The sequence below is a fragment of the Podarcis cretensis genome, assembly GCF_951804945.1.
Source record: "Podarcis cretensis genome assembly, chromosome: 3".
NCBI lineage: Eukaryota > Metazoa > Chordata > Lepidosauria > Squamata > Lacertidae > Podarcis > Podarcis cretensis.
In genome coordinates this window covers 51,301,115-51,324,749 of record NC_137172.1, presented here as the reverse complement: position 1 = coordinate 51,324,749, position 23,635 = coordinate 51,301,115, and the positions used below count along the sequence as shown (strand labels likewise).

Here is a 23,635-nt window from a genome sequence, read left to right as displayed (position 1 = left end):
CAGTGGTACCTCGCAAGACAAATGCCTCGTAAGACGAAAAACTCGCAAGACGAAAGAATTTTTCGTTTTTTGAGTTGCTTCGCAAGACGGATTTCCCTATGGGCTTGCTTCGCAAGACGGAAACGTCTTAGAATCATAGAGTTGGAAGAGACCACAAGGGCCATCGAGTCCAACCCCCTGCCAAGCAAGTTTGTTTCCTTTTTCTTGAAATCATGCATTCAGGGGGGTGCAGTTGCGACTTGACTTTGAGGAGCAACTCATAGCACGCGGTGTGGTAGCCTTTTTTGAGGTTTTTGAAGACTTTGGTGATGTCAGGGACTCAGCGGGAGCGCAGCGAGGAGAGGAGATGGAAAGCGAGGGGGAGCAATCCGAGGGCAGCGTAGGAGAATATGACAGCAGCCCGATAGATTCCATGAGCCTCTCCAGCGAATCGGAAGATTCACAGAAGGGGGCGCCGATGGGCAGGGCAAGGGGCGACCCAAGGGGGACACCCCAGAAGCAAGGGGCCAGCGGGGACTCCCAGAGCAGCAGTTGGAAATCAGGAACAGCTTCCCCACCAGAGCGTAGTGGGGGGGAGGAGTCCCAGGTGTCAGAGCCCACATATGCACCACCAGCGAGAGAAGATGAGTCAGGGTTGACCACGCCTCCATCGGAGAGCGAGTTAACAGTTAAGAGGAAAGTTGCAGGCTGGGCGCGCGCGCCAAGTTCAAAGGTACAGGCGAGCGGCACAGAAGGTAGCCCGGATAGGGAACCAGGTCCTAAAGCCCGCCGGAAGGAGGGGCAAGAATCGTCAGGGTCAGCGTCAGAGGAGTCCAGGAAGGATGAGACCCTAGCGGGCAGGAGGGCCCAGAGGAGAAAGGAACTGAGGAAGAGGTGGAGCAAAGCGAGAGTCTTAAACTGGTGTGGAGGGGGAGGAGACTCAGACGGGACTTCGCCGGTCTAAGGTCGGGACGTAGAGCTGCACGCTGCGCCTTTAAAATGGAGACTGAATCTCAATGAAGACTTTTGTACATAACTACAGCCTAGCGTTGGTCCTCTGTGAGCTGGGACCTGGAGGCAGCTCTGACAGTAAGTCCCGTCTCCAATTTCAAAGAACCTCGCAACGTGAGAGGACGCAGCGAGGGGCGAAGATTGGTGCTTCGCGAGCTCACAAAAGCAGCACAAGATGACTACAGAAGAACGACTGGCAGCTTTGCAAGATGCCGTGGTACAACTTAACGCAGAAATACGAGCGGCAAGGAGGAGAGAAGAGGAATCAGATGCTGTCTGCAAGGATCTGCAAAACAGGTTGGAAATGTTGACTAAACAGGGGCCACCGGCAGCCAAATCAGAAGGGATCGGGCTCGGGAAGAGAGGGGGGAGCCTGGTGTCGCATTTCGATGGGAGTCTGCAGCAATATCCTAACTTCAGAGCAGACGTAGTTTTTGCGCTAAAGTTGCTGGAGAAGGACTTTAGAGATGAGCAGGAGAAAGTAGGCTTCATACTAACGCATCTCCATGGAGAAGCTAAAGCGTGGTTGCGCAATCTGTGGAGAGATAATGATCCAGCCCTCCAAAACGCTAAAGCCTTCATTAAGGCGATGGACGATTGTTTTTTATCGGAGATAGATGTGGATGTCGCTAGAAAAGAGATTCACGGTTTGAAACAAGGCAGAGCCACTGTAAGGCAATATCATTCCCGCTTTTTTGCATTGGTCAACGCGCTGGGATGGGAAAAAGACTCAGCGTCCGTCAGGGACCTGTTCTGGGAGGGGCTCAACGGGGCTGTGAAAGACGAAATCACAGGGGGGTCGCCGAGGGCGGGGCCACTCAACGAGGTGACGGAGATTTTGGACTCGAGATGGGGGGAAGAGGGAGTCGAATATCTCATCGCAAGGGAAGGTGCCCCGGCCAGCGCCAACAGCTGGGTGCCGTACTATGCGGTGGAGGAGCACTACCTCAAAGACGAGTTCCACGCACTCTTCCCACACAGGCCCATGCCGGAGGATTATTTTGACGAATATCTTTTCACCCCCACACTCTCAGCCAGTACGTTTCAGGGGTTCTCCTCGGCTGAGGAGACGGTTCCAGAGACTACCTCGCCGGAGGGGTCGGTCTCAGACTTGGGTGCGGAACGCTCTTATTGGTGGGACACTCAACCCGAGGAGGAGTGGCGCAGGAGACTGCTCAGAGGGCCCTGGCACGCAGACTACCCAGAGGAAATGGGGGAACAAGGGGGCATGGACGGGTTGGGGGAGGATCCTGGGTTCGAGCACGCCGGCAACGAGATGGAAGCGGAGGAGAGTGACGTCGATGTAACCGTCACGGACGGGCAGCATGCCAGGGGGGAAGACCGGTATCCGGCATGCACCCCCACAGCATTGGAGCACCCGGAACCCACGCCAGAAGAGGGGGAGGGGGGAAGGGGGGGCTTCGAGGGGGGGATGGATGTCAGGGACTCAGCGGGAGCGCAGGGAGGAGAGGAGATGGAAAGCGAGGGGGAGCAATCCGAGGGCAGCATAGGAGAATATGACAGCAGCCCGATAGATTCCATGAGCCTCTCCAGCAAATCAGAAGATTCACAGAAGGGGGCGCCGATGGGCAGGGCAAGGGGCGACCCAAGGGGGACACCCCAGAAGCAAGGGGCCAGCGGGGACTCCCAGAGCAGCAGTTGGAAATCAGGAACAGCTTCCCCACCACAGCGTAGTGGGGGGGAGGAGTCCCAGGTGTCAGAGCCCACATATGCACCACCAGCGAGAGAAGATGAGTCAGGGTTGACCACGCCTCCATCGGAGAGCGAGTTAACGGTTAAGAGGAAAGTTGCAGGCTGGGCGCGCGCGCCAAGTTCAAAGGTACAGGCGAGCGGCACAGAAGGTAGCCCGGATAGGGAACCAGGTCCTAAAGCCCGCCGGAAGGAGGGGCAAGAATCGTCAGGGTCAGCGTCAGAGGAGTCCAGGAAGGATGAGACCCTAGCGGGCAGGAGGGCCCAGAGGAGAAAGGAACTTAGGAAGAGGTGGAGCAAAGCGAGAGTCTTAAACTGGTGTGGAGGGGGAGGAGACTCAGACGGGACTTCGCCGGTCTAAGGTCGGGACGTAGAGCTGCACACTGCGGCTTTAAAATGGAGACTGAATCTCAATGAAGACTTTTGTACATAACTACAGCCTAGCGTTGGTCCTCTGTGAGCTGGGACCTGGAGGCAGCTCTGACAGGTGATTTTTGAAGCTTTTCCAAAATCCGTGCTTCGCAAGACGAAAAAAATCTCAAGACGAAAAAACTCGCAGAACGAATTAATTTCGTCTTGTGAGGTACCACTGTATCTGCAGCAAAGGGTGGAATGGAATTTCCAACAAGGGTGACACCCATGGGGACTGCTGTCTGGGGGAGTGCCTTCAGCCCTGACCCTGCCTGGGCACACAGACATGGCCACTCCCCCTGGATCCCTTTAACGGGATACCCCAGAATTTGGAGGGGCAGGCAGAGACTACAACCTCCCCTCCATCCAAAACAAAGGATTGACCCAATGCCAAACTGGTTGTGACAATTGCTATGAGGTAAGCAAACCCACCAGGTCGGTGCCAATTAGCCCGGTGGGCAAATTCCTACCTGGCCCCATAAAGAACAGCGACTACCATAGCCACAGCAAAGTCATTGACTATCAGCTGAAACTGAGGGAGGGTGGGCAGGGAAGAAAACCCAGCGAAGGAACAAACAGGTAGTGCCCCAGGTGCGGGCTGCTTAAATGGCCAATGGGTGGATCCGATGGAAGCCTACCTGCTTTGTCGACTCTGCCCCCTGGCTCAGCCCAAGTCCCCAGCCTGCATCCCCATTCACCAAAGCTGGGTGCAGGCTAGGATCCAGTTCCTGATAGGCGGAGGGGGCTTAAGCCCCCACCATCTACCAAGTAGGGCACCACTGTTTCAGTTCCCTCGTCGGGGCCCCTGTGAAGCCTCTGCCACCCTGTAACACTGTCGCACAAAGAGGGGTGAGCAGACTTGTGTGGTATCATTCACCTAATTCAGGCACCCCCAAACTCGACGCTCCAGTTGTTTTGGGACTACAATTCCCATCATCCCTGACCATTGGTCCTGTTAGCTAGGGATGATGGGAGTTGTAGTCCCAAAACCTCTGGAGGGCCTCAAACATTCGGGATGCCTGACCTAATTACTAGAACAGAAAGAAGAAAGACTTCCTAAACTGGAAAATGTTTAAGAATTTTAATTTCCATTTTTAAATTTGGTATAATGATTTTGAAGACTACTTTTTTGAGCAAATTATGTTTTGCATATGACAAATTTAAAAGTTAAATTTATCTGGACTGGATGTATCTGGAATGGAGACAGATATGAATAACTACTGGATTTCACATATTCAGAAATGGAGGTTCTATCGCTTTGTCCCAGAAGTCTTGGTGAAAGCAGTTTGCTGGAATCTGCACAGTACCTAACTGTGGGATGTATCATCACTGAAGCAGTCAAATGCAACATTTTCCTTTTGCCTAGAGTGGACACGCAGGGGAATGTGGCTCCAGTTCCTGTCATACCTGCTCTGGAGCCTCTTCCCCTTGTGTGTGACCAGGTAGATGGGCGTGGACCTCCTCTTCTGGCTCTTCCTTACAGAGGACAGAAAGTCTGCAGCCCAGCTCAGACTTCTTTTCTACACAAATGTAAATGTAAGCACAAGATAAAGCCTACCTTTAGATTACTGCTGTGAACTGAATGTAAGTCAACTTTACTCTTACTTTTAAAGAAGACTGTTGTGTTGTTGTTGTTGTTGTTGTTGTTGTTGTTGTTGTTGTTGTTGTTATTATTATTATTATTATTATTATTATTATTATTATTATTTTAAAAGGGAAATAAAGGGGAAACTTACCAGGAACAAGCCAGACCAGACAAGCCAGACTACATTGCTTAATTTAAAGGATTCTAACAAATCATCAACTTGCTTCCAGCAATCTGCAATGGAATGTGCTCTGCTGTTTGCTTAAGTAGCGTGAGTGAGGAGGGATAATATTTAATCAATATATCCTCTCCTACCTTCCTCAACATTCTCACACTAACCAGATGTGGAGATGGCAAGAATTCAGGCTATTAGACAAATTCATAGAGAATAAGGCTACTAGTCAAAATGACTACCACTCTACCTCCACGGTCAGGGGCAGCATTTGAATCCCATTTGCTGGCAAACAAGAGCAGAAGAGGGCTGTTGCCTTCCTGTGGTTGCTGGTGGGCTTCCCATGGGGGCTTCAGAGGCTTCTGTGGGAAACCACACAGCAGACTAGAGAGGCAAGAGCTCTTATGTTTCATAGGCCCTGGGGCGCCAGATGTCAAAGGGTGGGGTTTAAGTTCCGGGAAAACCAAGTTAAAGCATTTAAAACAAAGTTTTTGTGTAAGGGTGTGGAACCAAAAGTTCATACCTTCCTAGTGTGTAAAAGTTTAAGCAAACCTCGTCAGATAAATAGATAGCTCTCTTGAGACAGCAGCAGAAGACACCACCTGATATGGAATAAAAGTCTTCAATTTCATATTACTCTTTGTGCTGCCTTATGGTTTATCTTCTTGTAAAACGCTGCTAGAAAACAACACTCCAGTTGCTTGTACTCACAATACAATTTCACTAGTGTTCCTACTGCCCTGTAGAGAGAACAGCTTGTTAGGTATTTTTGTTTCCCAGCAACTGCTTTTCTGAGGTATGCTGCCTCTCTTACAGGAGATAATGTATAGCCATGCCATGACTGGTAGGGGGGTATATATGGTAGAAGCTGATCTTTCAAGTAACCTGGTCCCAAGTCAGGTTAAAAGGATAATAACCATCACCTTAAATTGGTCGACCAAAGCAGTAGTGCAATATGATCCAACTGCCCAGTTCCATTAGTTATTCTGCAGAATCTGGGCTGTCCTTAAAGCCACCTGCCATATACCATGTCACAATAGTCTGAATAGGAGGTGACAGTGGCCAAGCTATCTCAACCTAGGTATGGTTGCTGTTGGCATTTCAGCTGAAGCTGATAGAAAGAAACCACAGAGGTCCCTTTAACCACTAATGACAAAGCTGGATCAGTAACTGACCCCAGGATATGAACCTGATTCTTTAGATGGAATGCCAACCCTATTCAGAACAGGTTGAACCCCATTCAGCTGGGTGTATGAATCACCCACCTACAGCACCGTCATCTTGCCTGGATTGAGTCTATTCACCTTCATCCAGCCCATTGCCATGCCCAAGCATTGATTCAGGACACCCACAGCCTCCCCTGCATCTGACAGAAAAGAGAGGGAAAGCTGAGTGTCACCCATATACTGGTGATATCTCCACCCACATCTCTAGATGACCTCTCCTGGGAGTTCCCTGTAGATCAGGGGTGGGGAACCTCAGGTCCACAGGCCAAATATGGCCCCGAAGCCTCTTTATCTGGCCCTTGGGAATCTCTCCAGGACATTTCCCTCCCAAGCAACACACTCCTCTCCTCAAACGACCCCCCTCACAGGCCATGTTTCATACTCTTCATGAGGGTTTCTATCTGGCTAGATTCTGATAATGACTCTGGCTTACCTGGATAAATGCTAAAGTGGGCTACGTGTGGGTGTACCTACTTTAGAAAGGTAAAAATTTGCATTCATTGCTCTGTCTACTTTGGCCTCTCATCCTGCCCCGCACTGGCATGTGGCTCCTGGAATCTTGCAGGAATGTGACCCTCGAGCTGCAAAGGTTTCCCAACAGCAATGTCAATATTAAGTAGCTCAAGAGAAAGAACAGAAATCTGCAGGGCCCCAAAGCACAGTTGTAAAGGGGGTTGAGCAACAAAATGGATTTTATATGGGGACTGAATTTTAAATCCGGGGACTGTCCCCAGGAAACGGGGACGTCTGGTAATCTTATGTTAACATGCAATGGGAATACAAAAGCTAGAGATGTTTTCTAGACATCTTCTAGCAATCTTGGTTAAAGAGTAACTTTACATTCTGAATGCCTCAGCAGATACAAATTGCAACTGTGGTAATCTATTAACTTTGTTCTGTTTGGGCAGAATACAGAAAATATTAGTTTTCTTGAAGTGCCCATCCCATCAGACACAAAGATGGCCATGAGAAGTAAACATGGGATTGAAATTCTGGACAAGTTGTTGGCTGAGGGTGACAAGCTAGCTCCAGAAGATAAGCTATTTACCTATAAAGGGATTTTGTATCCTCTTGCTGTTTGCAAGCTAGAAAATTTCCAAGCTCTTGAAACCTTTGATGCCAGAATGGAAGATGTGATCTTGGTAGGATATCCTAAAACAGGTGAGTAGCCATATTTTCTACCCTAACAAAAATGTCTTATGAAAGGCAGTATATGAAGAACATAACCATACATGGAACATATTCAGTATAAAAAACAATTTATAAAGGTGCAGTTACATATAGCCAAGATTTTACGATGAATCTATATAGCCCAATCACGATGAGGAAGGAGTCATGGGAGGAGTACTTATATGACTCTCCCTGTTTATATACTCAAAAAAATGGAGAACTGTCTGATTTGACTTCACCCCCAGATTACACATTCATGTTTGATCATTGATAATTCCATTATTGATCTAGTCAAAATAAAGTCAGGATTAAAAGTTCATTTATAATAGAATGTCCAAAATTCAGAATTGATGCATGGACTTCACGGCTCTGTTCTCCACATCTTTAGATCATTTACTTCTCCCCTCTCCCACACCCTGATGACAGCAATGTGCACATGTAGTTTGATAAAACACTTCAACAAAAGCAAAGTTGTTGTGCTTGTACATGCAACTACAGCACAATTTATTTTCTGTGGGGCTGTTACTGTGCCCAGATGTCCATTCAAAAAGAGTCTTGACAGAATTGTATGTGCAATTACATTAAGTTTGCTTTTTTGAGATGTCCTCAATGTCAATTTATTCATATATCAACTTATCAGTATCAATTATCATGTAATGTGAAGGGAGCAGGATGACCAATGAACTGAAGCACATATCTGCAATATTCAGAAAGAAAAAATGAGAACATTGCTGAATTCCTAATGCATTGGTTCCTTCAGAAATAAAACCAATTACTTCAACATTCTGGCATCTCAACAAGTCCAATTAATCCAGAACACCAAAAGTTCAGAAAGATCTCAAGCTTTGAGAGAAACCAAAACCGACCAATTCACCCATCCCTAAGTCATAGTGCTGTAGTCCCCATCTGTCAGTCAGTAGGGGCGACACATGGATATTACCTGTATAACCACAATCCCCTGAGGTTTTCTGCCCATGCAGTTCTCATTGGTGAGAAGTCACCAGTAAAGGATACCAGGGGACATTTGTGGGCAGTGTCCTTGAGCAGCAGGGATTTTCATGAGCAAAATATTTAAAAGCAGCACGAAGCCAGAGTGGTCATGTGTGCCAGTCTCAAGTACATACATAAGACATAAGTCATCTGCTTCAGGTACAAATTGGCTTGAAACCATGCTCAGCGGCTTGGAAATCAGAGCTGGGAAATATACAGAAGAGGAAAAGGAAAGAAGAAAGGCTATTGGAGAGGAATTATCAGTGCCTTCACGCCTTGAGTTTGGAAATCTAGATGCATTCAAGGTTAGTTCATCAGCAATTAGCACATCACTGACTTTATTTCATCTCTGAAAAGCATTTTAAGCACAGTTGTTGGTTTTTTAAAAAACACCTATTATTATTATTATTATTATTATTATTATTATTATTATGCACCCATCATGCTAGGATTCCTCAGGTACTCTGGGCACCTTACAGGAAATATAAAAACATGTGGGTGACTGTGCACACAATAAAAGAGTTGTATTTATCACATGACGCATATTCAATTTTCTCCAGAGAAATGGTAGCTATGCCTGGAAGCGATAATTTGTGAAGGGCCCTTTGTATGTTGTCAACACATAGGAACTGAGCAGGCAAGGAATTAAATAAATAGAGAAAATATACTCCAATGAAAGATCTAGAATGAAATGTTTCTGTTACATGCAATTTACAAGGTAGTGAAGAAAGGAATGGATTGACCACAGTGCTTATTTCCTATCTTATTTAAGAGGATGATGAAATTACCTTCGAGAAGGATCATAGTAACTCATCTCCCTCCTCATTTGCTACCCAAATCTATTTTCAAAAGTAAAGCCAAGGTGAGTACATACATCTTATATTCTTTCAGCTATGATTCCTTTACAGCAGCATTCACTTAAATGTTATTTCAGAGTATTATGAGCACATTCTTAAAGCGTGATTTATCTTTGTGTTTCAGATACTGGTGCTGATTCGGAATCCAAAGGATACAATGGTGTCTTATTTTCATTTTAATAATAACCTTTCTGTCCTTCCTAATTCAACATGGGATGCATATTTCACAGATTTTATGAATGGAAAAGGTATCCTTATTTTGAAAAAAAAAACCATGCAAGTGTAGTTCAGAGGATGGGAAGAGGTCCTGCATCTGCCCCCCCCCCCCCATTCTGATGTCCAGGTGGCAGCAGAAGCTGGGAGTGTTAACCTTTGGTTAATATGCCCACTGAATCCTTTCCTAGGGACTTTGGACCTAGACACTGCCATGAATGCTATGCCAACCTGTTGACTTGACTACTGTAATGTGCTTTAGCTGGGGATGCCTTTGAAGATGGGCCAGTATCGTCCATCTGTCCAGAATCTAGCAGCACGACTCGTGATAGTGGACCTTCATGAGCTGTGCTGTTTCCCAATTTGTATCTAGGCTAATTTCAAAGTGCTGGTTTCAACATTTAAAAACCTACATGCAGGCACATGCATTCCTAAAACATCAGTGTCCACATGCATGGGAAAGCAGATACAATGAGCATTTCCACATGTGTGTATGCAGGTGAGTTTATGTGAGTACGCTAACAGAGAGTCTGTTAAGTGTTAAATTGTTGATATCATGCAGCTTTCTTCTCCTTTTTATCCAGTGTGTTGGGGCTCCTACTTTGACCATGTCTCAGAATGGGACAAGTACATTGATGATGAAAATGTCATGGGCATATGTTATGAAGAACTTAAGGAGGTGAGGTTAACATTAGCCCCAGGGATATCAAAACTAGGTTTCTTTGTGAAATGTGGTCGAAGAGATAAATGCACAAGGACACTTTATACGTGAATGTCCTGTGTGTGATGAGTGTGTATGGACTGTTAGGATCATCCTACTCTCGTGTAGGACCCTGGTAGAGACACATGCCCAACTGGCATGTTCTCTCCCTCCTGTCTGTCGTTCAGGAGCTTCCAAAGCTTTCTTCAGCCTGAACATCACAGTGACTGATACCAAGAAGCATCAGCACACTTAGGGATCTGCAGAGTATTTGCAGTTTGCTTAACAGAACTCAGTAGCACAGCACTTTGGCTAATCTACGTTTATTTACATATAATACACTCGGAGCATTCTGACTTAGCTCCTTCCTCTTTCTCATCAGATAGCAAAGAGAGAAAGAACAAGGACAATAGCCCCACTTTCCGGAACACAGTAATACCAAAACATTCTGTCTCCGTCACTTCCCACTCTGTGGAATGAAAACATACGCCGTCATGTGATAGACAACAATCCCATGACTGCAAACACAGAGCAGGAATCCGAACACAGACATGCCATTTCATGCCTGACCGTTTCCTGAAATGCTCATAACACAGTGTTGTGTAGGCTTGTGGCCTACGCTGGCAGCTAAGCCAAAGAGATGATTTCTTCTGGCCAGAGTTTTGAGTAATGTTATTTCAAAATATAACAAAAAGAAAGGGAAAAAACATTGCCAGCTGACACAAAAAAATAGTAATCCATCAATCCTAATTTAAACATATAGCTTCATATGTCCATATGCCTAAATAGGTATTTAAATGAGATTGACAAAAGGGTAGTGAAATCTTTGGACTACTGAGTAGTAGATGATGTTGAGACACATTAATTTTGCCACACTATAGATGTAATGTTTTGACATATGCAATATGTTATCTCTTGGATTTTTTTTTTTTCTGGGGTGGGGGGAAGATCAACATTCAGGATTGCAAGAAGAAGAAGAAGAAGAAGAAGAAGAAGAAGAAGAAGAAGAAGAAGAAGAAAAGCTGAATTCTTTGGGGTGGTCTCCATCTTCAGTGTAGAGTTAGAACTTTTATATTTTTAAATTATTTTATGGGCATATAACAAAAAGAAAGGGGGGAAAGCCAGCCAACATGTTCAATAAAAATTAACCCATCGATCCTAATTGAAGCATATAACTGTATATGTCCATATGCCTAAATAGGTATTTAAATCAGATTGACAAAAGGGTAGTAGTAGTAGTAGTAGTAATAATAATAATAATTTATTTATACCCCACCCATCAGACCTGTAGTAGTAGATGGTACTAAGTTAATTTAACAGACACATTACTTTTGTCCCACTTATAGATGCAATCAGTGCTTTTTTACTGAAAAAAGTGTCAGTACTCACCAGCAAGCAGGGGGAGGAGCCAGAGTGGGGGGCATGGCCTGATGCCAAGTCTGGGCGGTGAGGGTGGAGTAGCTGCTTGATGCTCCCTTGTCCACCCACCCACCTACCAGGGTGCTGCTGCTTGGGTGAAGAAGCCTCCCCTGCCTGACTTTCGGAAGGAGACAGCAGGCCTCCAGGATCCTGTCAGAGCATTGTGCCTCCTTGTCCTAAGCTGGACAAATGCTTCCAAGAGCCCTCGTGCCACCTCCCCCTCCCCAAAGGTGGCAGTACTATGTACTGTTGCGTACAGCTAAAATGAAAGGACTGAATATACTGTTTTGACATGTTATCTCTTGTTTTCTGGGGGAAAGGATCCAAATTTAGGATTGCAAAAAGTCGCTAAATTCTTCGGTTTTTCCGTGAACGAAGAAGAAATTAAAAGTGTTGTAGAAAATTGCAGTTTCAAAGCTATGAAGCAAAAATCCACTGAAACTCATGGAACATTTGGAGATGTTCTTTTCCGCAAAGGTAAATTTCTAAGGTGGGGTGGGGGTTGATAAGGTTATTCACCAATAGTTGCCTGCTAAGTGATCACAACTATGTATAGTTACTTATCAAGTTATTTTTTGCGTAACCTTCTTAAAGGTAGGGATGCCACAAAGGGTTTAATTTTCAGTCCAGACCTGTGATTTCAAGGCATCCAAGTTCTTCTGGATTTTTATTTATCATTCAAGAACACAGGGTATGGGAATAGGAATCTGTATTTGATTCTATAAAATCAGCCCAGAGGTTGTTGAGGTTTGTGATGGAGAAATAGCTCCCATCACCATGTCTCTGGTATCAACATGCAGCATCCTGGGGATGCCCCATTGTGGCCCCCCTTCTAATGCCTGCTCTGGACTCTCCTGTTCACATATTTTTCCCCCAGTAGTAGACAGCGCAAAGCAACTGGGAGCCACCACTTAGATTTCCCACAATGATTTGATTCTGCCCCCTGTTTCCAAGAGCTAAGAGGGCACCCATGTTATATGGGGGACTTGGCATGGGAGGGATCCATCAGAAGGAACTATACTAAGGTCCCCTTCACACCATCAGGCAGTCCTGTCTTTTGTGTCTCCTACTTTGGTGTCAGAAGTGGATAAATTGGATAATACATTTTAAAAGAGAAACAGGTGGTGATTTTTCAAATATCACTTGGACATACATCCCACAAGAGATGGTTGGAGATTGTGGAACAGGATGCCCATGAGTCCTACCTTACAGAAGACAGTGATCTATTTTTAAGAGCTGTTCCTAGTCATTCTCTAGCTAAAGGTGTCCTCTGTTTGAGGGCTGTCCAGTCCAAGGTTTGTTTAAAGAGCACACAAGTCACTTGGTATATTTCCCAATCTGGTGATAAGTATTTTTATTTAAATGTATGCAAATCCACTTTTTTTTGACATTGCATAACTGTCTACCCTATTGTCAAGCACTGACAATGCACTGACCTCTTTTAAAGTTAATTTTGACTTAGTTGTAATTAACAGCTCCTGTGTGAGAGACTTTTGCACGGTGAGTGCATGTTTCATAGTAAATCCTAACAGCAGCTGTGTGATGTTTGGCTGAGGAGCAAACAATTATGGTTCCTTTCTGTTAAGGTCAGTTACCTCCTTTAGCTAACAAATTCCAAAGGAGTAAACAGGAGCAGCAGGCTCAGTGGAACAGAGGTGAAACCACAGCCTTCCAACAGTGGAGCCACTGCTGCTATTCAGGGGAAGGGAAGGCTAAGCAAGTGGCAAGGGTGGGGCTGCACAGGAGCAACAGCAGAACACCTATTGCTGCCATCACACAGTATTGACTTCATTGCTGTCTTGGCGTTCCCTTTCCCTTTCCAGCAAGTGGCCATGACACTGCAAATCCACCCCACTGAAGAGACCCCAGTTTAATAAAATACCTTCTGAATATATGTTAAAACTAGTCATTTATCTTAAATGTTTGCAGGATCTGTTGGTGACTGGAAAAGCCTGTTCTCTGAATCTCAGAGCCAAGAAGTTGATAGAAGATTTAAGGAGTGTTTAGCCAAAAGCAAACTTGGAGCAAAGATGAAGTATGAGGTTTACTGCAAGAGCTGATGACACAACCTAGATTCAAAGGCCGGCCTGCCTCCTCCATGCTCTCCTGAAATACTATTAGCTTTGTGTACTTGTACAGAACATTGAGGAAGCCATAATGTTTCCTGTGTCTTGCAATTCCAGCAGTTTTGATATTTAATCAGGTTGACCTGATTAAATAATGGATGCTTGAGGAATTTGTTCTTTGTGGATCTTAATTCAAACTGACTTGATCTCTGTGCATGGACTATTGTATAAAAATTGGTTATCCTTCAGATTTTGCATTTAACTGAATTTTGCAAAGCAGCTCCCAGTTGAAACTGTGAGGTGAGCGTGTGGAATCCATTTTGCAGCTCCAGTGATGCAGCATGGCTCCTGACAGCCCTTCTTCTGTGTGTCATGTTCCTCCAGGGGTTCATCACTTGCAGTGGGCAATCTTCTTCCTCTCTAGGGGCACCCCACCTGTGTTACTAGTCCAGCATGGTCCACTCAACTCTATTCAAAAATTCTTGCTCTGTAGCTCAAAGTAGGGCTAGGTGGGCCTCAAGTTGCTATACCTTCTCTTCCAACAAGGCAACCAGTTTCCAGTTGCCACAAGTGTACTTTTGCATGTTCTCTGGGAGGAAGACAAACATGGTACAGGTGTTGCAGGTCACTGCAGCAGCTTCCTCATCTCCCATGTCTCTTGGGTCTATGCATACCATGAGACAGCACCAAGGGCCTTCCCTGCTCAACATCCTCACAAATTCCCCTGTTTATGAGTCCTGGTCACAGGCTCTAGTCATAAGCTCCCAGAAGCTGCAGTCAGCTCAGTTTAATTGGTGCTAACTCCTTCCTACTCACTTCCTCATTCTCAGAGCTTGAGGTGCTAAACTTTGAAGGGTGGCATTTGGTCTCAGAACGCCAAGATAAGGCATTTAAAGCAAAGCTTTTACGCAAGGGTGTGGCCACAGTAGTTCATACTACTGTGTGCAATAGTTTAAGAAAACTTAGCCAGAGAAATAAATAGCTCTCTTAAGACAAAAGCAGAAGAAACTAGCTGATATGGGATGAAGGTTATCAACTGTGTATGGCTCATTGTTTATCTTCTTGTAAAATGCTCTTGGAAAATAACACTATTTTACAAACCATTGGAAGTGGTGGTCTAAAATCATTTATTTGCACTGCTATAATTTCAATCAACGGACATATACATGGTATTATGGCTGCTGTACAACTTACTGGCACTTTTCATTGTTTACCACACTTACTAATGAGTCTCTCTCGCCTGCTTCACACACACAATGACTATTTTCTGAAGACACTAAACCAATTTCTGTGAGAACCTGATGCTAGGTAAGATGGCTTTTGAACTGATCCAGCAAAACTATTCTTGATGCTGATGACTTCTGAAAGAATCAGAAGCCCAAATGTCAAGGACAGCTGTGAACATGGAATGGGAAATGTAAGGCTAGAGGTACTTTACAGGCATCTTGGTTAAACAGTAACTTTACACTGTGAACTGCATCACCAGATATGAATCGTAATCTTGGTAATATATTAACTTTTTCTGATCAACATAAGTATTAATCTGTTCAGGCAGAATAGCTCAAATCTCAGTCTTCATCAAGTGTCCATCCATCAGATACAAAGATGAACACGAACAGGAAACGTATTGAAATTCTGGACAAGTTTTTGGTTGATGGTGACAAGCTAGCTCCAGAAGATAAGCTATTTACCTATAAAGGGATTTTGTATCCTCTTGCTGTTTGCAAGCTAGAAAATTTCCAAGCTCTTGAAACCTTTGAAGCCAGAACGGATGATGTGATCCTGGTAGGATATCCTAAAACAGGTAAGTAGCCATCTTTTCCACCCTAACAAAAATGTCTTATGAAAGGTAGTATATGAAGAACATAACCATACGTGGAACATATTCAGTATGAAAAACAAATTACATAGGTGCAGTTACATATAGCCAAGGAATATAATAGCCTAACCATGATGAGGAAAGAGTCATAGGAGAAGTACTTATACAGTATGACTCTCCCTATTGATACACCAAAAAATGGAGAACTGTCTGATTTGGCTTCACCCCCAGACTACACATTCATGTCTGACCATTACTAATTCCATTACTGTCAGGAGGCAGAGGAACCAACCCCTGTGGCAGGTTGTCAGGAATGGATAAGACAAGGAAAAGTTCTTACCATCTGCCTTTTATTCAACATTTACAGAGAGAGGCTTGAAAATGCAGCCTCTTGGAATAATGGCGTTGCCCCGAGTAAATCTCTCCTCTCCTTCTCTCCCACTTCCTCATTCGTCATCTATTCTACGAGTGGTGCTGAGGGCTCTTTGCTTCTGAGCCCTCTGCTCTCCTACTTTCAAGGCTCACCAGGTTCTGGGAGGGGGGTGGGTCTGGAATGCTTTCTAAAGACACGTGTGGAATAGATTCCCATCCTTATAGTTACATCTCCCGTACTTACTACTGATTTTTTTTGTTCATTTTCACCAATTTTGATGGAGTGAGGTACCACCTATACATCATTTTAAAAAAGTTTTCTTTCTTTAAATAGCAGGCTGTAACTTTGATATCATATTTCCAAAGATTTTCTCATTTCTCCAATTCTATTGTATATCTGAAGTCTTGGGCCCATTTTACCATTATATCCTTACATCCTTAACAATTTCGTCTTTTAAATGCCAATTTAATCATAACTTATACATTTTGGACAAATTCTTTATTTGAGGACAGTGCCCTTGAGCAGCAGGGATTTCCATGAGCAAGTTATTAAAAAGAAGCATGAAGCACATGCCCCAGACATTTTGCATCTCATCCAGGTACAAACTGGCTTGAAACCATGCTGCATGACTTGGAATTCAGGGCTGGGAAATATACAGAAGAGGAAAAAAGAAGAAGAATGGTGATTGAAGAGGAATTGGCAGTGCCTCCACGTCTTGAGTTTGAGGATCTAGACGCCATCAAGGTTAGTTCATCAGCAATCAGCACCATCACTGACATTAATTAGTCTCTGAAAAGCAGACAGATAGTGCTCATTCTCTAGGAGAACCACTCTTTTAAAAAATGAGTTTAGGAAGCATCAGACCCCCTTGAATGGCGTGAAGATCTCTGTCACCCAAGGAGCAGACATTTGGATTCCTGTGCTAGAGGGAAATAACAGTGGCCTTCGTCCATATATGATGAGCTCATGTCAACCAGCAGCACACACTCTTTCCAATCAATAGGGTGTTCAACTTATCTGTTCAACTTACTGCAGAGCCACACCACACATTTAACTTCCCTCAAAGAATCCTGAAAACTATAGTTTGTTACAGTTGGGAACTGTTTGTTTGCTGGGAATTGTAGCTCTGTGAGCTCTGTTACAAATGCGCGTTGAACATACTTTAAATGTACAGTGGGGATCTGCCTTAATGCTTTCCCTAGCACATTTTGGTGTTTGGGGAAAACCTTCCATGGAGATTTTGCTTATATTTGTGTGGGGGGTGGGGTGGGGGGGAATTGCATCACTTTGGGATGAGGGGAGTAATATTTTGATGAGGTGGCCAGTTTCTGTCTTCTCCCCTATTTTTAACTACAGTCATACCTCAGGATAAATACGCTTCAGGTTTAGCGTTTTCAGGTTGCACTATGCGGTGACCCGGAAGTAATGGAGCGTGTTACTTCTGGTCAAAATGCCATCACGCGCATGTGCGGAAGCGGCGAAACGTGACCCGCACACGTACAGACGCGCTGTCGCATCTTGCGTTCTGTTCGGGATGCGAACGGGGCTCCGGAACGGATCCCGTTCGCATCCTGAGGTACCACTGTATAAGAAGCTGCGGCTTGGTAGCAGTTGGCCAGGTGATTATGTAGCGTCAGCCTGAGGGGCATAGATGGCCAAGCCAAAGTATTCATGGCCTGATGGACACAGTGTCTCTGAAGCAAGTTTATTTATGTATTTATTTTCTGAACTTGTTTCATGTCATTTCATGGTGCAGTCGCATGTATTCCCATCTCTGACTGTTATTCTTTTTAGCCTAAGAGTAGATTGAAGACATGGGGCATAATAATAACATGTACCAGGGAGGTACAACCTCACCCGAAGTCATGGAAGGGGGTTTGCAATTTTTGTTTGGTTTAGATTGGAGATGCACTTTCCCTTGCAGATGTTGATTTCACTGTGTCATTTGTACTAACAGCAGCACAAATAAACTGTTATGTAAGTTGAGAAATCTGCCAGTGCCAGAAATCTAGCTCATCATCATGTTTCTTTTTCCTTTTTCCTGGTCAGTTGGCAGTTTATCCATCATTCTTTAACACCAGGTTTTTAAAAAATTAACTGTAAAATACTGATAACTGTGCACACAATCAAAGAGTTTTATTTACATGACACATATTCAAAAAATGTTTCCCAGAACAGTGGTAGCTGTGTTTGAAAATCAGAATTGGGAAGAGTGCTTTGTGTGTTATGTAGACATATATGAACCAAGCAGGCTAGGGATTAAATAAATAAAATAAAAATAGATCTAGTGAAAAATCTCGAAGGAAGTGTTTCCATTGCAATCCATACTACAATGTAACGAAGAAATGAACTGACTAAATTCAAAATTGACCACAGTGTTTATTTCCTATCTTATTTAAGAGGATGACGAAATTACCTTCCAGAAGGATGATAGTAACTCATCTCCCTCCTCATTTACTACCCAAATCTATTTTCAAAAGTAAAGCCAAGGTGAGTACATGCATCTTATAGTCTTTCAGCTAAGACTGCGTTACTACAGCATTCACTTAAATGTTATTTCAGAGCATTAAGAGCACAATCTTAAAGCGTGATTTATATCTTTGTGTTTCAGATACTGGTGCTGACTCGGAATCCCAAAGATACAGTGGTGTCTTATTTTCATTTCTACAATAATTTTCCTGGCTTTCCTAATGCAACATGGGATGCATATTTCACAGATTTTATGAATGGACAAGGTATCCTTTTTATTTTACAGCAAATGTCAAAAATAATATACGGGAAGAGGTTCTGGATCCAGCACCCCATTTCGATATCAAGGTGGCAGCAGAAGCCGAGCGTGTGTACTGTCTGCTCTGGTTAATATGCCAGCTTCATCCTTTCCCAGAGACTTAGGACCTAGACTCAGTCAAGAATGCTATGGAAAGAAGGGTGCCAACTTGAATAAAATATCAGGAGGGGCAGGTAAGCCCTGCCCCACATAATCAATCTCAGGAAGTAGCACACAGACACAATTTGAATGGAAATGTCCATCAACTTTGGGTGGGAGCTGGCCGCCTCAAATATTTTATGGGGGGAGGGCGAAGGGAGACCTCGGCCCCTAGGAGTTGGCTCCAATGTATGATAACTGCTTGACTACTCTAGTGTGCTTTTACCTGGTTCTGCCTTTGAAGATGGACCGGCAACATCAATCACTCCAGAATCTAGCGGCATAACTTCTGTTGGATGCTAACCTTTGGCCACATGTAACCTGATAATAATAATAATAATAATAATAATAATAATAATAATAATAATAATAATTTATTTATACACTGCCAATCTGGCTGGATTTCCCCAGCCACTCTGGGCATTTTCCAGCAAAATATTAAATACAATAATTCATCAAATATAAAAAGCGTCCCTAAACAGGGCTGCCTTCAGATGTCTTCTAAAAGACAGATAGTTGTTTATTTCTTTGACATCTGATGGGCAGGCGTTCCACAGGGTGGGCGCCACAACCGAGAAAGCCCTCTGCCTGGTTCCCTGTAACTTCACTTCTCGAAGGCCCTCGGCGCTGGACATCAGTATCCAGACCCTAGACCTACATGAGCTGCGCTAAGCTAATTTCAATGTGCTGGTTTCAACCTTTAAAATCCTATATTGTCAGGGCAGGAATCGAGAGCAGGTCAGCAATAACTCACAATGTGTCGGTGAAGTTAACTCTTTATTCAAAGAGACAAAACAGCTCAGGTCTAGTGAGCACAGCAATTCCTCCCATTAGATCTTGCCCAAATGAGGCAGTTGCAAGGACTAAAGGTCCCCCCGCCTCCCGCATCTGCTTAAGACTACTCCTCCCCCAATTCCTTTCCAAGCAATCTGAGGCTCCATCACCTTGCCTGCCTCTACTCTGCCCTCTTCATACCCCTACGGGTTCTGGGAGACCAGGGGGGTACCTAGTTGCAGCAGGAGGGGAAGACCCCCTGGATTCTTCAGCAGCCTGCCTGATCTTTGCCTCTTGACGCCTCTCCTCTCCAGTCTCCACTTCTGTCTCTGATTCTGGACTGCTCTCTGCCCCAGCCTCTTCCTGCTCACTAAACCCTTTCCCCTCTTCAGCTTCTGACACCCCCTCTTCCCAGCCTGCTCCCTCTTCTCCCTCTGACAACTCATCATTGTCCCACCACCAATTCCCTGGGCTCTGAGCTGTCATCACTTGGAGGTTCCCTTTGGGATTCCCCAGCTGGTGTCTCTCACCACTCCTGTGCATCCAGCCAGACCATGACAGCCATCATGTACATGCCTTCTTAAAACATCCATGTCCCCATGAATGGGAATGCCAGTCCAATGAGAGTTCCCACATGTTTGTATGCACATGAGTTTATGTGTGTATGCTAGTGGTGAGCTTAAAGATCTCAGATAGTTTTTGCGTTAAGGATCTAAGGTGTATGTGTGAATTCTAGGGGGCTCTGGGCATGGAAGAAACCAGGGATGATGCCACAAAAATGGTGAAGATGTTTTGGCGAGCTTACTCCGGTAGGATACCGATGTGTCACACATTCTTTCCACTCAGAATGACATAAAATGCTGTGTCTGGGTTATTTGGGAAAAAAGTTGAAAAATAAAGCTACTAGCTTCTGCGCACCAAAAGGAAACCGCTAGGAACCTCTTAAACCCACACACAGAAAGGAAAAACTGATGAAATGCTCCTCTAATTTGTATAATTTCTACTTCAATGTGTTTGTTGTGGAAAACAGTGCTGCTTCCCCCAGCAATTCTATTTTGTATAGCTGAATTTGCTTATAATGATAAGCTTTAAATTGTTGATATCATGCAGCTTTCTTCTCCTTTTTATCCAGTGTGTTGGGGCTCCTACTTTGACCATGTCTCAGAATGGGACAAGTACATTGATGATGAAAATGTCATGGGCATATGTTACGAAGAACTTAAGGAGGTGAGGTTAACATTAGCCCCAGGGATATCAAAACTAGGTTTCTTTGTGAAATGTGGTCGAAGAGATAAATGCACAAGGACACTTTATACGTGAATGTCCTGTCTGTGATGAGTGCGTACGGACTGTTAGGATCGTCCTACTCTCGTGTAGGACCCTGGTAGAGACACATGCCCAACTGGCATGTTCTCTCCCTCCTGGTCTGTCGTTCGAGAGCTTCCAAAGCTTTCTTCAGCCTGAACATCACAGTGACTGATACCAAGAAGCATCAGCACACTTAGGGATCTGCAGAGTATTTGCAGTTTGCTTAACAGAACTCAGTAGCACAGCACTTTGGCTAATCTACGTTTATTTACATATAATACACTCGGAGCATTCTGACTTAGCTCCTTCCTCTTTCTCATCAGATAGCAAAGAGAGAGAAAACAAGGACAATAGTCCCACTTTCTGGAACACAGTAATACCAAAACATTCTGTCTCCGTCACTTCCCACTCTGTGGAATGAAAACATACACCGTCACATGATGGACAACAATCCCATGACTACAAACACGGAGCAGGAATCCGAACACGGACATGCCATTTCATGCCTGACTGTTTCCTGAAATGCTCATAACACAGTTGTTGTGTAGGCTTGTGGCCTACGCTGGAAGCTAAGCCAAAGAGATGGTTTCTTTTGGACAGAGTTTTGAAAGCAAAAGCATGTATTAGGCTAGAATACCTCTCAACGGATACCTAGGTCACTCTACACCTGTCACTATTACAAGGCCAGGAGGAAGCAGGGCTGATATCACAGCTGAAAAACCCACTTGAGTGAGTTTCTTTTTATATGACATTGGTTTCCACCTTCAGCGTAGTGTTAAAACATCATTTTTATTTTTATATTTTTAAGTAATGTTATTTTAAAATATAACAAAAGAAAGGGAAAAACATTGCCAGCTGACATACAAAAATAATAATCCAACAATCCTAATTTAAACATATAGCTTCATATGTCCATATGCCTAAATAGGTATTTAAATGAGATTGACAAAAGGGTAGTGAAATCTTTGGACTACTGAGTAGTAGATAATAGGTTAACTTAACAAACACATTACTTTTGCTCCACTATAGATGTAATGTTTTTGACATATGCAATATGCTCTCTCTTGTTTATGAAAAAACAAAAGGATCTACAATCAGGATTGCAAAAAATAGCTAAATTCTTTGGGTTTTCCCTGACTGAAGAAGAAATTAAAAGTGTTGCAGAAAAAGGCAGCTTCAAAGCTATGAAGCAAAAATCTGCTGAAACTCATGGAGCATTTGGAGATGTTCTTTTCCGCAAAGGTAAATTTCTAGAGTATGGTGGGAGTTAATAAGATTCTTCACCAATAGTTGCCTGCTAAGTGATCACAACTATCTACAGTTACTTATCAAGTTATTTTTTGCGTAACCTTCTTAAAGGTAGGGATGCCACAAAGGGTTGCAAGGTTTAATTTTCAGTCCAGACCTGTGATTTCAAGGCAAGGAAAAGGAATCCATGTTTGATTGAATAAAATCAGCTCAGAAATTGTTGAGGATTATGCTGGAGAAAAAGCTAACATCATCATGTCTCTGGTATCAACATGTAGCAAACTTGGGAACTTCCTCATGCCCCATTGGGACCCCTTTCTAATGCTTGCTCTGGACTCTCCTGTCCACATACCCCCCCCAGTAGTGGACAGCACTGAGCAACTGGGAGCCACCACTTAGATTTCCCACAAAGATTTGATTCTGCCCCCTGCTTCCAAGAGCTAAGAGGGCACCCATGTTATATGGGGGACTTGGCATGGGAGGGATCCATCAGAAGGAACTATACCAAGGTCCCCCTCACACCATCAGGCAGTCCTGTCTTTTGTGTCTCCTACTTTGGTGTCAGAAGTGGATAAATTGGATAATACATTTTAAAAGAGAAACAGGTGGTGATTTTTCAAATATCACTTGGACATACATCCCACAAGAGATGGTTGGAGATTGTGGAATAGGATGCCCATGAGTCCTACCTTACAGAAGACAGTTATCTATTTTTAAGAGCTGTTCCTAGTCGTTCTCTAGCTAAAGGTGTCCTCTGATTGAGGGCTGTCCAGTCCAAGTTTGGCAAGTCACTTGGGGTATTCCTCAATCTGGTGAGATGTATTTCTATTCAAATGTATGCAAATCCACTTTTTTTTTTTGACATTGCATAATTGTCTACCCTATTGTGAAGTGAGAACCAATCCACTATCCTCTTTTAAAGTTAAATTTGACTTAGCTGCAATGAAAAGTTCCTTCGTAAAAGACTGCCATCACACTGCCATAATTTTGCTGCCCCTCTTGGCCATCTGCTCCCTTTTCAAGCAAGTCGCAGTGACACTGCATCTGCGAAGCCATTGCTGCAAATCCACCCCACTGAAGAGACCCCAGCTTAATAAAATACCTTCTGAAAATATGTTACAACTATTCATTTATCTTAAACATTTGCAGGATCTGTCGGTGACTGGAAAAGCCTGTTCTCAGAATCTCAGAACCAAGAAATGGACAGAAAGTTTGAAGAGTGTTTAGCCAAAAGCAAACTAGGAGCAAAGATGAAGTATGAGGTTTACTGCAAGATCTGAGGAGGCAACCTATATTTGAAGGGCTGCCTACCCACACTGGAAGAATGGCAGATGCAACTGATAGACTATATGGAACTGGCTGAGATGACCGGCAGAATCCGAGACCTGGTAGAGGAGAGGGTTGAAGAAGACTGGAAGAAATTTAGGATTTATTTACAAAAACACTGTAATTTGGTTGAATGTTAAGAAGGACGCCAGATCATAAATAATTGAGCACCACTAAACTAGACGTAATCTGGATGATGAGTGAGATTGAGGAAAATATAAACCTTTTGGAGAATTATTAGATTAAATTAAAGGAATGAGATTTAAGAACGTAAACAAATTGATAAATTGCTGGAAAAAGTTTCACAATGATGCAAGTGGGAGTGGGAGACGTGAGGGAGTCCAAAGAAGTT

The 23,635-nt window shown here is 43.9% G+C and overlaps 1 protein-coding gene across 1 annotated transcript; it reads left to right on the top strand.

The window, feature by feature from the left end:
• The first annotated feature begins 5,572 nt into the window (after nucleotides 1-5,572).
• On the top strand, nucleotides 5,573-23,246 carry LOC307213425 (uncharacterized protein). Its single transcript, XM_079971302.1, has 14 exons — nucleotides 5,573-7,255; nucleotides 8,414-8,559; nucleotides 9,027-9,116; nucleotides 9,236-9,359; nucleotides 9,909-10,003; nucleotides 11,764-11,920; nucleotides 13,373-13,500; nucleotides 15,070-15,313; nucleotides 16,300-16,445; nucleotides 18,102-18,191; nucleotides 18,313-18,436; nucleotides 20,534-20,628; nucleotides 21,795-21,951; nucleotides 23,107-23,246. Exons 1-14 carry the CDS (start codon nucleotides 7,054-7,056, stop codon nucleotides 23,235-23,237), a joined length of 1,929 nt encoding a protein of 642 aa, XP_079827428.1. The 5' UTR covers nucleotides 5,573-7,053; the 3' UTR covers nucleotides 23,238-23,246.
• Nucleotides 23,247-23,635: the final 389 nt, after the last annotated feature.

What these genes read in the sequence shown, in the direction of transcription:
- LOC307213425 (XM_079971302.1), top strand. Translation starts at nt 7,054, where the DNA reads ATGGCCATGAGAAGTAAACATGGGATTGAAATTCTGGACAAGTTGTTG. An exon ending in TTTTCAAAAGTAAAGCCAAG is followed by an intron (nt 9,117 to 9,235) that starts GTGAGTACATAC and finishes TTTGTGTTTCAG; the next exon opens with ATACTGGTGCTGATTCGGAA. An exon ending in GGTAGGATATCCTAAAACAG is followed by an intron (nt 15,314 to 16,299) that starts GTAAGTAGCCAT and finishes CATCTCATCCAG; the next exon opens with GTACAAACTGGCTTGAAACC.